We start from the raw sequence: 16,704 nt of genomic DNA, 5'->3' as shown, positions 1-16,704 counted from the left end.
CACTTGCCCACAGGTGAAACCTGTGAAATATGCCATCTGTCTAGAGAGTTCTAGCCCATGGCCTTCTCAGCCAGGCTCTGTCTTATGGAGCCATCAGGAAGACACTTAGATGGCAGCAATAAAAGATGCCTGATCACAACCTCAGAGGATTCCGAGAGCAGAACAACAGGCCCAAGATGAACAGAGACATGTGTAAACACACTCTGGTTTCCAAAGTCAGTTCTACAAGGACAGTCAACGTGAGAGCCAACACGGAGCAGAGGGTGAGAGAGAGAGAGAGCAGGAATATGGGAACTAATCATCAGCCCATTCCCGGCCAAAAGCCCATGGTGGCTAACAATAATAAAGTGTAGGCTCAATGAACGATCAGAATATTCAGTTCTAATTAGGCTGCAAGCCACCAGACTCCCCTTGGTGCGCACCACATTCTGGTCATTTTAAGAAACACTGGCATCGGGATGGTGTCCAGAGGGCAATGACCAGAGTTTATTCTATGTTCTAATGAATTGTTGAAGGATCTGCAAGGGTCAAATTTGGAAAAGACTTAGCAGCTGTAACACAACGAATATCACGAACTCCTTTGGCTGGCTATAAAGAAGGAGGCTAAATGGAGAATGGAAGCTGAAGGAGAAGGATGTTTTATCATCAGAGTCTGTATGGTCCACCGGGAGCTCTCCAACACCGGCTAGCTCTCCATCACCTTCACATAGAGGCTACATTTTAACATCAAATACCCCAAGTGCCACAATAGCATCACTGACTCGTGGGACACGAAGCTGAGCAAACTCCAGGAGATAGTAAAGGACAGAGGAGCCTGGCGTGCTCTGGAGTCACAATGAGTTGGACACAACTTCGCAATTGAACCACCACCACAACCCCAAATCTCTCTCCCAACACAGCCCTCTGCAGGCCGGGTACTGGGATGGTTTGATACCCACGTGGACGAATGGACATCCCTCTTGCATCTGTAGAGAAGAGCGTCATAGGGGGCAAGGGGGTTGCAGCACTGAACGGTTGTTTTCATCTACCACCAGGGTTCTTGGATTCAAAGGACTAAAACAGGATGTGACTGAAACCAGGGCCGCGTATTTCCCCACCCCCGCACCCAGCACAGTTACTGCAGAGATGAAAGAGATCAAAATCAGTGTGGGGTTCAAAGGGGAATAAACCCCACCACCTCTGCTCTTAGCTGAGATACCCTCAGTGAGGGAACCAAGCTGGCTGCCTCTGGTCTTGAAAACATGGAAGGAAAATGAACAACAGTCACATCCGTGGCAGTTAGCGGCGGGTACGTTACTTGGACTTTATTTCCCATGGGTCACACCTTTGTCATCTCTGTGCAGGGCCAAGACTGCAGGGAGCACTTCTCTGATGCTGACAACACAGGGCTAGGTCAGCAGCACAGGGGCCCCGCCAGCTGAACACCCAGAACTAAGCTGCCCCAGCACAGGGAAGGAGGGAGAAAGGTCAGTCTGCCTTCCATCCGTTCCCAGGTCCTCCATCCAGCCGTCCCTGAGCAGAACTAGACACAAGCATCACGTCCAAGCAGAACTGACTTGTACATTCAGTGGGTGTGAATTTGCCACTGCCTGAAAGAAGCCAAAATTCCATAGCAAGAAGAATGAAATGAAGGTGGAGTTTAAGCCCTACCTACCTGCCCAACTCATTTATAATGAGTATAGTAACTTGAAGAAAAAGCGAGAAGAAAGTTAGTCACTCTGTCGTTTCTGACTCTTTGCAATCCCATGTACTGTAGCCCACCAGGTTCCTCTGTCCAAGGAATTCTCCAGGCAAGAATCCTAGAGTGGGTTGCCATTTCCTTCTGCAAGGGATCTACCTGACATAGGGATTGAACCCGGGTCTACTGCATTGAAGGCAGTTTCTTTACCACTTGAGTCACCAGGGAAGCCCAAGAATGTCTCCCCAAAAAGTCATGTCCACTCAAAATGTGACCTTATTTGAAAATAGGGTCTCTGCGGGTGTAATGAGGTCAGGATGAAGCCATACTAGAGTAGAGTGAGTCCTAAACCCAGTGACTGGTGAATGTCATCTGAAGACAGGGAGACACGCAGGAAAGACCACCCTGTGAGAACAGAGAAGGAATCAGTGATGCAGCTACAAGCCAAGGATGCCCTGGACTATTAGCAGCCAGCAGAATCTAGAGAGAACCATGGAAGAGATTCTTCCTGCAGGGGCTCAGAAGGAAATGACCCTGCCAATACCTTGATTTCAAACTTCTAGCCTCCTGATCTGTCTGAGAATACACTTCTGTTGTTTAGAATCACCCAGTTTGTGGTAATTTGTTCCTGTAGTCCTAGGAAACTAACGTAGGAAGCCAAAAAGAAAATCTAGGATGAAAAGATTTTCTCAGTAGAAAAAGGATGGAGTGCTGGGGTTCCACAGGTAGCCTAGACAGACAGTAGTAGCAGTTCTTGTAGAGGGGCAGGCGGGTATAGCAGACAAGAGCTCTCTACAGAGGGCAAGATGTCTAGATCCTGAACCCCAAGGACCTCAACTCCTACAAAGATCCCCCCATGAATGGCAGTAACAGAACATGAAGGAGCTTTGCAAGCTAAGCTGAAGATCAGTGTCAGCTTTGAGCAGTGCGCACCAAAACACAAAGGGGTCTTCCCGAGCAGCTCCAACCAGACCCCCAAGACCTTCATTCCACCCCAGATGGTAGGGAAAGACAACCCCTTCTGATTCAAAGGGAATTTTCCACCAACCCCATGGAAATGGGCTCAGAATTAGATTTAAAATCCAGGAAGGCAACATTCCTTGCACAATTGAGCTGATGGAAAAAATACTCGTATTCCCTGGAAGTGTTTTCACTGAGACAACATTTAAATACTCTTTAGAGGTGAACATTTGGAGCTGATCTTTCTCATTCACCAACCAGAGAAATCCAAAAGGGAATTGAAGACAGACAAGTCAAGACAAGATGGTTAATAACTTACCTTTCTTGGAAGCTAAGCCAGTTTCTTTTACACTATTCACGTAGAGCCTTCGAACACCATCCTCTTCCACAGAAGAAAGTGAAAATCCTGGAAACAGAGACAGCAGGGTAAGACAGCAGGTAACACTCATACCCTGAATGTGGAGCAAACGACAGAGAGAATCCGGGGTGAGCCTGGCATGCTCACTGTTTGGGGTTATGGTCTTTCCTTGTCTGTACTGTGTCATAAAGCAGAAAAAAGTATTTTTAGACAACTCTAAATGAAGCCACAATAAAAATTAATATTACCAAGTACATCTATCTCCATATAACCAACTATCAACTCAAGTGGAAAAAAATGACCTTGTTTTTTGCCTTGCTTGATAGTTAATGCCACAGTTTTGCTTTTTTTTCACTGTTCTTTCTGCCACACAAAAAAGAAACAGTTAGCTTATCTCATTTTGGTCCCCTTGACCTTTTTTTTTAGTCAATCTATGTCCTAGGACATGTCAGAACAGAACACCTGTACCATGTGTGTTCATAGTGCTGTGTGGACACTGCTTTAATTTAGTAAAATTCTGCAAATGGGGATACGTAACAACACATTTTACAAATCCTTTTCATTTTGAAACTGATGGATCGCACATTCTCCTAGTGTCAGATCATAAGATTATCTTATACTAATCCAGGCTTCCAGAGCTCAGTTAGTTAATTAACCTTGGGCTTTGTGGCATCCTTCAAAAAACAAGGCAGAACAAGGATCTGAAGTTCTAAGTGCTCCCAATCCCATGGCTACAAGCCTTGGTCACTTCTGTTTCTCATATAAAACTCTTTCTGATCAATCAATGGAAAGTCCACCACCAAAACCTACTTTCCCTCAGGATAAAATACTTTGCCAGATAATACTAAAAGGGCAATGGAAATTAATGCAACTATAAATATCAGACATGGTTTCTGCTCTGGGAGAAAAATAAGGCTTAGGCAGAGAAAAACATAGTGGTTTTTTTAAAAAAAGCAAAGAACAAAATAGAATAATTAATTAATGGACTGGGGCCCAGGGATTCACTGAGACTTCTCAGACTGTGTCAAATGAACACATTTTTTTTTTTTTTTTTTGTACCATTCACAGAACCAGGAAATAGATACCCACAGGCAGGCAAAACCTCCAAATGCCATCACCCACGAGGGGACCATAACTCCCTCGGATAGAGAACAAGACAAGCTCACCCCTGAGGACTTTCCAGAGTCTTTATTTTAGTCTCTTATTTTAAATTCCATTCTTACAGCAACTTCTAACTTTCAGAAGACTCTTCAAGAAGTCCCACTCAGGGCTTCCCCGGGAGTCCAGTGGTTAAGAATCCACCGTGCAATGCAGGGGACATAGGTTCAATCTCTTGTCTGGAAAGATCCCACATACCTCAAGGAACTAACCCTGGGAGCCACAACTGTGGAAAGCTGCTTGCCTAGAGCCTGTGCTCTGCAACAAGAGAAGCCACCCAATGAGAAGCCTGTCTATTACAACTAGAAAGTAGCTCCGCTCTTCAAAACTAGAGAAAGCACCCGAACAGCAACAAAGACCCAACACAGCCAAAATGAAAGAGAGAATATCCAAAAACTAAGTTCTACTCAGATAAAGATAATTTAGACATGAGCCTTAAATGACATTAGCCTTAACACAGTGGTATTTATCTGCATTTCAACAGAGATTTTCTTTTCCTTTTATCTGTTAGAATAGACACAGATTCAAGGACTATATCAGGGAAAGGATGAATAGAATCCATTAAAATACAGGCATTTCCTTTCTCAAATGCTATCATTTTATAAAATGCTGAGATCAAATTTTTTAACTATACTTCTAATTTAAATTTTCTTCTATTAAATATAAAACGAACACAATGTCCGGAGAGGTGATGTGTTGAGAGCCTACAGCAAGTCACCTTAAAGCAGAGTCAGAGCAGAAGGCTGAGGTATTCATTTGTTGCTTTCTTTCTTTACCACTAAAGGTGTCAAGAGGCCCAAGGAGCAGTCTCTATTTCAAGAGGTCAACAGTCTGCACACTGGGGGGTAGGTGGGAATTTTAACCATTTCCTACAGTAACAAATGTGTGTTCATTTGTATTAGATTTTAGATTCCACATATAAGCGATATCATATTGTATTTGTCTTTCTCTGTCTGACTTATTTCACTAAGCATGATATTCTCTAGGCCCATCCATGTTGCTACAAATGGAAATAGTTCGTTCTTTTTCGTGGTTGAGTATTATTTCATTGTATCTCTGCTGCTGCTAAGTCGAGTCAGTCATGTCCGACTCTGTGCGACCGCATAGACGGCAGCCCACCAGGCTCCTCTCCTATTGTAGGTACTGTGGCTATGAACGCTGCAGTGCATGTATCTTTTTGAATCAGAGTTTTCATTTTTCCAGATATATATAAGCAGGAGTGGGACTGCTGGATCCCTGGTAGTTCAGTTGGTAAAGAATGCACGTGCAATGCAGGAGAACCTGGTTTGATTCCTGGGTGGGGAAGATCTCCTGGAGAAGGAGATGCTACCTACTCCAGTATTCTTGGGCTTCCCTGATGGTTCAAACAGTAAGGAATCTGCCTGCAATGTGGGAGAGCAGGTTTGATTCCTGGGTTGGGAAGATCCCGCAGAAAAGGGCATGGCGACCCACTCCAGTATTCCTGCCTGGAGAATCCCATAGACAGAGGAGGCTGGTGGGCTACAGTCCATGGGGTCTCAAAGAGTCAGACACAACTGAGCAACCAAGCACAGCACAGCACAGGGTAGTTCTATTTTTAGTTTTTTAAGGATAGCAACAATCTAATTCCAAGAAAACACATGTAATACAGTCCAAAATGATGGCCACAGGAAACAGAAGGAGTTAGTCCATACAAAGCCAACGCGCCCACCCCACCGAAAGGCTTCGAGTTACAGAGACCAGGAGGCACCCCGAGTGACATATGGTCATGAAAATGAAGGAGGTGATTAAAACTAAGCAAAGAAACCGAAAAGACAGACTCATTTCCTGAATAACCAGAAGCTTCTTCATACCGAAATTGAGGACCAAAGAAAAATCATGACAACACAGTAAACAAAACACATGGACTCAAAACCAGAGTCCAGGACACAGTGAAACGGAGAAAGTGAGAAAAACGTAGACTCCACTGACAGAGAGAAGGGGGCTCCCGGGTGGCTCAGCGGTAAAGAACCTGCCAGACAACGCAGGAGGTGTGGGTTTGACCTCCGGTTGCGAAGATCTCCCGGAGGAGGAAATAGCAATCCACTCCGGTATTCCTGCCTGGAAAACCCCATGGACAGAGGAGGCTGGTGGGCTCTAGTCCATGGGGTCGCAAAGAGCTGGACATGGCTTAGCAACTGAGCAGGCATGCCTGCTGACATAGAGGGGACGCAAGACCAAAAATCTACTAGTCTAAGAAGTCCCCAGAGAAAAACAAATACTCAGTTGCTGAAATGATGCATTCTTCCACTTCAAGGCTGCCTACATGATCATGCTTAGTCTATTACAAAACTATGTGAACTAACTTTAACAACAAGCTCTGAGAGAGTCCTGAGGGCTGAGGTGGAGGGAAGGATGAGAAATTAGGCAAGTGCTAAATCTTTCCATTTGTTTCGTCAGTGGGATTATTAAGTCATATTTTCCTCCCTGAAGTGTTCTACAATAGAAAGCAGTATCTGGTTTGTATGCTGATGTGTGCTAGTAACTTACATGCAGTGAAATTGATGTATAGCAGGAAGCTGCTCTTAGATGCAAATGTCAGAGAAAGATGGGCTGACTTTAGACTCCTTAGTACCTTTGAGGTCAGAGACTCTCAGGTCTCTTAGGGCCGGGGGACTCTGTAACTTCTGTGGAAACACCTAAGCCAATGTGAACTGGACACTGAGAATAAATGGGTCAGCTGAGCTTATGAGCTATGCATCTTGAGAGTCCCTTGGACTGTAAGGAGATCCAACCAGTCCATCCTATAGATCAGCCCTGGGTGTTCACTGGAAGCACTGATGTTGAAGCCGAAACTCCTATACTTGGGCCACCTGATGCAAATAGCTGACTCATTGGAAAAGACCCTGACACTGGGAGGGATTGGGGGCAGGAGGAGAAGGGGACAGCAGAGGATGAGATGGCTGGATGGCATCACCGACTCAATGGACATGAGTTTGAGTGAACTCTGGGAGTTGGTGATGGACAGGGAGGCCTGGCGTGCTGCAGTCCATGGGGTTTCAAAGAGTCGGATATGACTGAGCAACTGAACTGAACTGGAGGCTGTCCCAGGTGAAGTCCAGGAACTAGTACAGACAGGATGCAACTGACAGCAATATAAGGGTAGAAAGCAAGACTAAGCATCAAGAAACTCATCGTTTGGTACCACCACACCCTCCAAGCATGGGACTTTTCATTTACAAAAGCAGGGGAGGTCCAGGACAGGACCCCTGCTTCTTTATGTCAGGTCATGTGAGAAGCACAGCTGACTGTACCTTCTGGGTTGATTTCTGATGCCCTGTAACCCCTTCAGTGTGGAAACGGAAACAGGTTCTGCAACTACTTCAGTCACTTTAATAAAAAGTATAGCGACTTCCCAAGCAGTCCAGTGGTTAAGAGTCTGCACTCCAACTACAAGGGGCGTGGGTTTGACCCCTGGTCGGGGAACTGAGATCCAACAGGCTATGCGGCAAAGCCAAAAAAATAGAAATAACTTTAAAGAAATAAATTTTTTTTAAATATAAAAATATGGGCTGCCCTGGTGGTTCACTGGTGAAGAATCTGTCTGCAGCGCAAGAGACATGGGTTTGATCCCTGTTATGGGAAGATACCCTGGAGAAGAAATGGCAACCCACTCCAGTATTCTTGCCTGGGAAATCTCAAAGACAGAGGAGCCTCATGGGCTATACAGTCCATGGGATAGCAAAGAGTCAGACATGACTTGGCAACTGAACAATAACATAAAAATATAGTAGTTTTAGGTCATTTCTGTTTCGGAGGCCCCCAAACCAGTCCATCTTGGAGTTTGACTCCAAGGACTTTGAAACTCAGCTCTCTTGCTTTTTGCTATGTTCCTCTCTTACCCAAGAGAAATCAAATAAACCAGAGAGAAAAGAGTAACTGACATGGTGCATTTCAGTTCGGAGGACCCAGACACTTATGTGTAGCACTGCTACCGATGACTGCTTTTATTACTGAGGTCACACTTCTGCTACAATAATAAGCCTTTCAGACACATTTATCCCTTGCCATCAAAAACATGTGCTAGCTTGATGATGTCTTTCGTTTTAAGGTCAAGAAGTAAAATAGCATGAAGGTATAAGTCAAGTGGCCAGGGGTCAGAAGTTAGGTTTTCCTCATTAGGACAAAGCACTCCAGTCAAAGTGGCCTGAGAGGTTCAAATAAGCCTCTGCCTGCGGGAGAGGCTACAGAGGAATACTGAAGGTGCTGCTGCCCAGTAAGGGGTCTGTAGATTTTCAAATGCTGCTGCTGCTAAGTCACTTCAGTCGTGTCCAACTCTGTGCGACGCCATAGACGGCAGCCCACTAGGCTCCCCAGTCCCTGGGATTCTCCAGGCAAGAACACTGGAGTGGGTTGCCATTTCCTTCTCCAATGCATGAAAGTGAAGTCGCTCAGTCGTGTCCAACTCTGTGTGACCCCATAGACTGCAGCCTACCAGGCTCCTCAGCCCATGGGATTTTCCAATGCTAAAAAAGCCCAATAAGTTAATTCAGAGAGAAATGGTAAGCAAGCATATGCAGTAAACTTTGTATCTTTTCACCAGATATTCTGTTGTTCTTCAGTTGCTAAGTCATGTCCGACTCTTTGAGACCCCATGGACTACAGCACACCAGGCTCTTCTGTCCTCCACCATCTCCTGGAGCTTGCTCAAATTCATGTCCACTGAGTTGGTGATGCCATTCAACCATCTCATCCTCTGTCACCCCCTTCTCCTCCTGCCCTCAATCTTTCCCAGCACCAGGGTCTTTTCCAGTGAGTCAGCTCTTCGCATCATGTGGCCGAAAGTATTAGAGCTTCAGCATCAATCCTTCCAATGAATATTCAGGGTTGATTTCCTTTAGGATTGACTGGTTTGATCTCCCTGCTGTCCAAGAGACTCTCAAGAGTCTTTTCCAGCACCACAATTCAAAAGCATCGATTCTTTAGCACTCAGCCTTCTTTATGGTTTTCTAGTTCTTCTCTTTTTTTAAAAAAAAAAAAATGTATGTATTTCTTTGGCCACACCGGGTCTTTGTCACAGCAGGTAGGCTCTCTAGTGGCACACAGGTTTAACTGCCCTGTATGTGTGGGATCTTAGTTCCCTGACCAAGGATCAGACCAGGATCCCCTGCATTGCAAGGAAGATTCCTAACCACCAGGAAACTCCCCTAGCCCTCCTTCTTTCCAGCACCCTGTAGGCCTACACTTCCCTGCCTACCCACCCAATCCCTGGCTCCAGTCACTTGCTTTGAAGAGTATACTGGGAATGAGCCAGTGGCTGGTTCACCACCTCCCCTCTTTGCCTTCTGCCAAGGAACAGACAAGGTTCCCATGTGGAAGCTGCTCCAGGCCTAGGTCCTGGTGTGAGGACAACAGAGAGAAAGGGTTGCGGCCAACCCAAAGGCGGCAGGGTGAACAGCAGAAAGAACTCCACTGTTCGGAGCCAGGGGGCTTTGGCGACTGCCACTGCCTCAGCTAACCTCGCCCCGCCTGGCTAATCTACCCCGGTAGAGTATGGGTTTCCCTACATGTTGTACTCAAGCAGCAACTCTGCGGCTGTCCAAGTCATCAAGGCTAATGCTAAGCAGACCGGTGTGGAATCCATGGAAAATATCCCATCTTTAACTACACCAGAATTGGACAACTGTGTAGGAAAGCCCTAACGGAGCGGGCCTGACTGCTGCTCTTTGAAAAAAGGCCTGCTTACAACTTTGACTCCTGCCTGAAATCTGGGAACTTGGATTTTGGGAGGGTTCCCAACACCCTGATGGAGCTCACTGTGTCTAAAACTCTGCACAGACAGTGTAGGTTACGCCAAACACCGCTTTCCTCCTGGAAGGCTGGAGTCCTGGTACATGCGGGGCAGAGGGTGCCTCTGGGACCAGCCTCCTAACCAAAACCCTGGGCACTGAATCCCTAACAAACCTCCTACCGGACAGCGTAGTTCACACGCATCGTCTCAGCTCGCTGCTAAGGGAACTGTGGGCTTGCCATGTGACTGGGCTGGACTTTTGGGAGTTTGCGCCTGGTGTCCGAGCACCTCACCCCACGTGCCTCTCCCTCTTACTGATGTTATTTCGCATAGTTTTGCTGTAATAAATCGTGGCCGTGAACACGACTGTAAGTGCAGTGAGTCTTCTCAGTGAATCGGCAAACCTAAGGATGGTCTAGGGCACCCCAACTCACATCAAAGTAAATTCCTTTAACATCATCTGTGAGGGATGGAGAACAATACATTTCTGGGGGATAGACGTGCGAAGGGATAATTTCTTCGTTACTTGTTATTGCTGTCCAGTTACTCAGTTGTGTCTGACTCTTTTGCGACCCCATGGACTGTTGCCCACTAGGCTCCTCTGTCCATGGGATTTTCCTGGCAAGAATACTGGAGTGGATTGCCATTTCCATCTCCAGGGGATCTTCCTGACCCAGAGATCAAATTCATGTCTCCTATCCTGGTAGGCAGATTCTTTTACCACTGAGCCACCTAGGAAGCCCTTCTTCATTACTAGGCTACATTATAATATAAAATAATCTATTCTCAATAAATCCACTCCTTTTTTATGACAGGAAAACCAAGAAGATTAAAGTTACCAAATTTAAAGCTAAAGTCTTCATCATCCGGAGGTTAAATATCTTTTTTATTTCCCCCCTCAGTTTGGCTGAGCTGCAAAGCACAGAAGCCAGATGGGTTATCTGTTTTAAATGGACCCCAAAGGTTTTATTGAATTGTAAATAAGTACATGTTTATGCAGGAATTGTTTTCACGTGAAGAACACCAAAGATCAAAGAAAAATAAACATACCATAATTATCACCAGCTGTATCTGACTTCTCAATCTGGATGTTCTGAGTGACTTTTGGACAAATTTCAATTTCTTTGTACAGCTGAAAATGACAAAGAGAAACCTAATTAGGACTACATTATAAATAACTTATTAGAAACAGTCATCAATTTGTAAATCTATTTTTTCACAACTGACACTTGACATCAAATTCTCATCACATCCCAGTATTTTTTCTTGAACTGACCCCATTAAGACTTAACGTGGAAACTTTTAAAAACTTATATTCCCAAATTTAGCTACAGTTCCAGTTTCCTAATGATTCCTTGGCATAGTCTGTATATACAATTTTTTCCCACCCTACATCTATCACAGACCTGAAAAATAATGCTAAGGTAATCAAAAATCTCTAGTACTAGGGAAAAACATTAACAACAAGAAGAGGTTATAAAGATCTTGATATAGAATCCACAGAAATAGGAGAAATCCCTGTGCTTCTGTTCATATGCCATTTTTGCTCAAAAAGTCCACAATATGCAGAGAAAAATTACAGCACTGAAACAGACAAAAAATCATATAAACAACAATATTCTCTTCTAGTCACTGAATTATACAAAAGTATTGAGAAAACTTAAGTATATAAATCAATCAAATCTCTTGGAAACCCAAGAAAAAATGGGAAAAGAGATAAGAGAAATTGGTGGTTTATTAAGAATTTTTATTTCAATTAATTTAATTGATACTTCACATTTTGATGGGCTTCCCCTGTGGCTCAGCTGATAAAGAATCCGCCTGCAATGCGGGAGATCTGGGTTTGATTTCTGAGTTGGGAAGATCCCCTGGAGAAGGGAACGGCTACCCACGCCAGTATTCTGGCCTGGAGAATTCATGGACTATAGTCCATGGAGTCGCAGAGTCGCAGGACTGAGCGACTTGCACTTCACTTCACTTAAGATTGACTGGTTTGATCTCCTCGCTGTCCAAGGGACTCTCAGGAGTCTTCTCCAGCACCACAGTTTGAAGGCATCAATTCTTTGGCTCTCTGCCTTCTAAGGTGGAAGACCTGGGTTTGATCCCTGGCTTGGGAAGATCCCCTGGAGAAGGGAACAGCTACCCACTCCAGGATTCTGGCCTGGAGAATCCCATGAGCTTTATAGTCCACAAAGAGTCGCACACGTGAACAACTTTCACTTTCACGTTTCAGTGTCTGGACTTAGCATCATCATGGGCCATAACTTACGAAGGTTTTATTTACCATGTGTTCTCACCCTTCACATGTTCTCTATGAGACAAATGTGACCCCTATTTTACAAAGGAAGAGAAAAAGGAGTAGAGAAAGTACTTTCCTAAGATCAGAAAGCCAGCCTGGGCAGAGCTGGGATTTGAAGTGCAGGTTCAGCGCTGAAGTGCTCCCCGCTACACTATAGTGCCTCGCGACTGCCTCCTGGTGGAACTCAGGGGTACCACAGTCAAGGGTACAAGCCTTACTTCCACGGAACGAATTGGGAGTGAGCATTGACATATATACACTGCCGTGTGTAAAACAGATAGCTGGTGGGAAGCTGCTGTGTAGCACAGAGCTCAGCTCGGTGCTCTGTGATGACCGAGGCGGGTGGGAAGGGGGGTGGGTGGAGATATATAAATACATATGGCTGATTCGCTTTGTTGTAGAGCAGAAACCAACGTAACACTGTAAACCAATTATATTCCCCCACACCCCCCCAAAAATCTTATTTCTTAGGTAAGCAAGTAGTAGTAGTGTTTGTCGCTCAGTGGTGTCAGACTCTTTGTGACCCCAGGGACTGTAGCCCACCAGGGTTCATGGAACTTTCCAGGCAAAGATACTGGAGAGGGTTGCCATTTCCTACTCCAGGAGATCTTCCTGACCCAGGGATCGAACCTGGGTCTCCCGCACTCCAGGCAGATTCTTTACCATCTGAGCCACCAGGGAATCCCGAGGTAAGTAAGCCAAAGGCCATCTCTGAAAATTTATGATAGACGTTCCAAAACAAATAAATGTGTCAAAGGCTCATATGGAATTTTTTAAACTGTCTTTAATTTCAAAAGGAAAATCTCTTTTGAGCCAAAGTCAATAAGAGAAAGCTCTTCTTGAGCACTGAAGAGAAGTCTCAGTGATTATTTAAACTTGCTCCCATCTTAGTCATTTGTCCAGGAATAATTTCATTCATGCCAAGTATGAAAAAAAAAAAAAAAAAAAAACACAGGTTTCTTTCTGTTCACTTTCTTAGGGCAGTTGACAGGTAGGAGAGGTGAGCTGAATGCTTAGGAATCAGGAGCCTGGAAACAGGCTAAGCCAAGAGGCTGGGGTGGAAGAGGGGCTGGAAATGTTGACCCTACAAGCCCAGAGCCTCTAGAACACCCTAATTTAATGCAACTTCCATCAAATGCAAAGTGCTGGGGGCATAACTTAATATCATTTTCTGTCTATATTCTTCAGAAAAAGTTCCATACCAGTGCATTCTTCATTTAGAAGACATCAGTTCTAACACTGATCTTTAGTTCAGAAAATACAGTCACCAAAATTATACCTTTACCAAAGATAATCAACGCTATGATATATTTTACAATGTCATGGAATGCTCAGTAAAATGTTATGAAATGTACTACTTATTACTTCAACTTCTTTGGAACCTTAGTTTGATTTTTTTCAATTTCCTTGAAAGCCAAACTCTCCCCGCTAGGTGGCAGTATATCACCATTTGTTTTAGTCATCTCCGGAAAGTTCCAAATGGCTTTCTACAGATCCAGTGGGAATTTAGCTTCGTAAATAAGCTTTCCTATTCTCTCAATATTGCCTCCTACTCTTCTTTGTAATTGGTGTGAAAGTCTTTGTGTTTCTTCACCAGTCTCAGACAGTAACTTTGTATAATACTGGACCCTTCACTGTGTGGTCCTTAGGCCAGGTGAACAAAAACTGGATTTTTTAAATCTCTAAAGTATGTAAAATTTCAAGAAGGATCTGCACTTTAAAATACATTTTTGATGCAATCAGAATATCTGACACCAGAAATTTTGAAATTCCACAGTTTTAAACATATCTTTAGCAAAAAGTATCACACACACTCCCTATGCTATTAAATCAACAATGATGCATATTATCCTTCTTTTCGAAAACCAGAGTAAAGACCATCAGATGTTAAAAAATGATCTGATTACCCCGGAACTTGAGTTGTCGAGTGAATATCGCATTCATTTCTTACCAGGTCTTCGTGGGGCGCCTGGTCCAAGCCCCTATCATGCACTGCCTGAAGGACAGCTCACCAGGCTCCAGCTCTCCCAGCCCCCTCCCCAAGGCTCGTGGGCCACATGCTAGCCGCAGTGAGCCTATTAAGACAGGAGTCAAATAAAGCTCTTGTCTCTTGGGGTTTCACCTCTCACTCGGGCCTGACAAGCCCTCCTGCTCCCCTTCTCCCTCACCTCCTGAATTCAACACCCCACAACCCCCCACTCACCCTCCCTACTGATGCTACTCAAACACAGTAAACCACCTCCACCACCACCCCCTTCCCCTGCCAGGCCCTGCCGGGCTTTGTTCCCTGACCCTGGGACACATTCCTCCTAAATACCTCAGTGACTCACTTTCTCACCTCACTCACCACCCTGCTCAAACGTCATGTCTAAAAGGAGCGGCAGGATCACTTTCAGATGTCCATTTTTCTCTATCCATTCATGTCCTAACCTTTTCTTTCCCAGCACTTAGCATCCCTGGAAATACTACCCATTTACCTGTCAAAAATATTTACATGCTTTTATATCTGTCTTCACAAGCTGGATGTATTTTTCATAAAGAGTAGAAATTTTCCTGTTGCTCTCAGTGCCTAGAACAGCTAGCATGGTGCCAGGCATATAACAAACGCTAAATAAATATTTGCTGGATGAATCAATCGATCGATTGATCAGGGTTGTTGCAAACTCTATTCCTAGTTGTCTTTTTAAGAAAAACATATTTAATTATGGGTTTTCAAAAAAACCAGTGCCTCCATATTTATTATCAGTCTACAGATTGGACCCAATAACCAACTAATTATGAAAAAGTAGCCAAGCGGGTATTGCTTATATTAAAACATAATTAGCAAGTGAAAGCAAAAAGTCACTCAGTTGTGTCCGACTTTATATGGTCCATGAATTCTCCAGGCCACAATACTGGAGTGGGTAGCTTTCCCCTTCTCCAGGTCATCTTCCTGACCTAGGAATTGAGCTGGGGTCTCCTGCATTGCAGGTGGATTCTTTACCAGCTGAGCTACCAGGGAAGCCCATAATTAGCAAAGCAGGTATGTATAATACATAAGTAGAAGACTATTCATGGCTTTTCTTAAGCAAAGGAATCCTCAGCCCCACAAAATAAATCTACTAGATGCCCCCCCCTCAAAAAAAGATCTTTAAAATACAGTGCACATTTTTGCCAATAAATATTATCTTCTAACTCAAGAATTTTTGACAAAACAATAGCAGAGAATAAGATGTTTTGGGACAGTCATCTATGAATGAGTCACTTTTCAGGACAGGACTCTAAACGTCTGTGAGTTTCATTCATCCATGGGAAATACAATGGAGGTGGGTTATGGAAACCAATTAGCCATGAGTGGTCTGATGCTTGTTCAGTAAGGGTCAATAAGTAAAATATCTGTAAAATCTCAAAAAGCATCCAGAACATCGTGTGTTTAGAAACCCTCTGCCCTGGAATGACATCTCACCCAGCTTAATGGCCAAAAGCAAAGATTGGAAACCATGGATGTATGGATATAATTCGAGGGGTCTGTGAACTGGGATGCTGAAAAAGCCTGAAATTTTTATATTCACTAACCTGTAACTGAAACGTAGCATTTCCTTCAATTATTAATGAACGGAAGCAACAAACACGGCAACGTGAGCAGTGTGTCTGTGACCTTGTCACAACCAGAAATCACAGTTCTTTTTACACCACATTCTAGTTGCTGCTAATATCTCAAAATATTATTTATGCTCATCACTACTTCAGAACAGTGGCAGGTGTCAGACCAACCACTGTCTGATTATTTAATGAGCTATTAAGTAAGCATGTGCATTATCTATAATTTTTTAAATATCTTTCATAACTAATTCAACACAATTAGGCCATGGGTAATCCTATGTATTCCATTTCATGGAACTGAAAACATTATTCTGAAATGGGATCCGCAGGCTGTACCAGGCTGCCAAAGATATCAAAGTTTAAAATCTTGGTAAAAATAGAGGTGCCCATTAGCAGTACTCACTCACAGTCTGAACAACAGAGTGAGTAAGAATATGGCATTTACTTCCTCAGGAATCTCAGAGCTGGAGACCTTCTGCGACTGGGCAAGAAAGAAAACCATGATCTCCCTGTATTTCAGGTTTTTGCTTTTGTTTTTAAAGGGCAATTGTAATATGTACATAGCAGTTGTAGATAACAGAGTAAGCTTGTTAGTCTTCTATACTGGATGAGACCACACAATGGCCAAGACTTAAAAATAATAAGGAAGTCAATATAAATTCAAAAGATATGTCTTCAGCATTCTCCTGTGTATAAAATATGAAGGACATGGAAGTTCCTTAGGCTTGATCCCTGTCATTTAGGATATAAAAGATTCATTAACTCCGAGATAAAACTATATGATCTAACAGCTATTTCAGTGTTAACAGCAAAGCACTTTCCTTTCTTAAGTAAGAAAATGGGTTTTCTTTCTTCTACTCACAGAGCACAAAGTCAGGGCTTTCCCCATGCCAGAGAAAAAAATAAATCAGTCACTGTTA

At 43.9% G+C, this 16,704-nt stretch overlaps 1 protein-coding gene across 5 annotated transcripts in view; it reads right to left on the bottom strand.

The window, feature by feature from the left end:
* Window positions 1-16,704, bottom strand: part of TIAM1 (TIAM Rac1 associated GEF 1) — a 459,371-nt gene that overhangs the window by 76,305 nt on the left and 366,362 nt on the right. For all 5 annotated transcript variants that reach the window (XM_006053559.4, XM_044939649.2, XM_044939642.2 and 2 more), the window contains 2 exons: window positions 10,954-11,035; window positions 2,958-3,044 (listed from right to left, as the gene is read on the bottom strand). In XM_006053559.4, coding sequence (XP_006053621.4) covers window positions 2,958-3,044; window positions 10,954-11,035 — 169 coding nt within the window. The remainder of the gene's footprint in view (window positions 1-2,957; window positions 3,045-10,953; window positions 11,036-16,704) is intronic.

This window comes from Bubalus bubalis, chromosome 1 (assembly GCF_019923935.1).
Source record: "Bubalus bubalis isolate 160015118507 breed Murrah chromosome 1, NDDB_SH_1, whole genome shotgun sequence".
Taxonomy (NCBI): Eukaryota; Metazoa; Chordata; class Mammalia; order Artiodactyla; family Bovidae; genus Bubalus; species Bubalus bubalis.
This window is presented reverse-complemented; position numbering and strand designations above follow the sequence as displayed.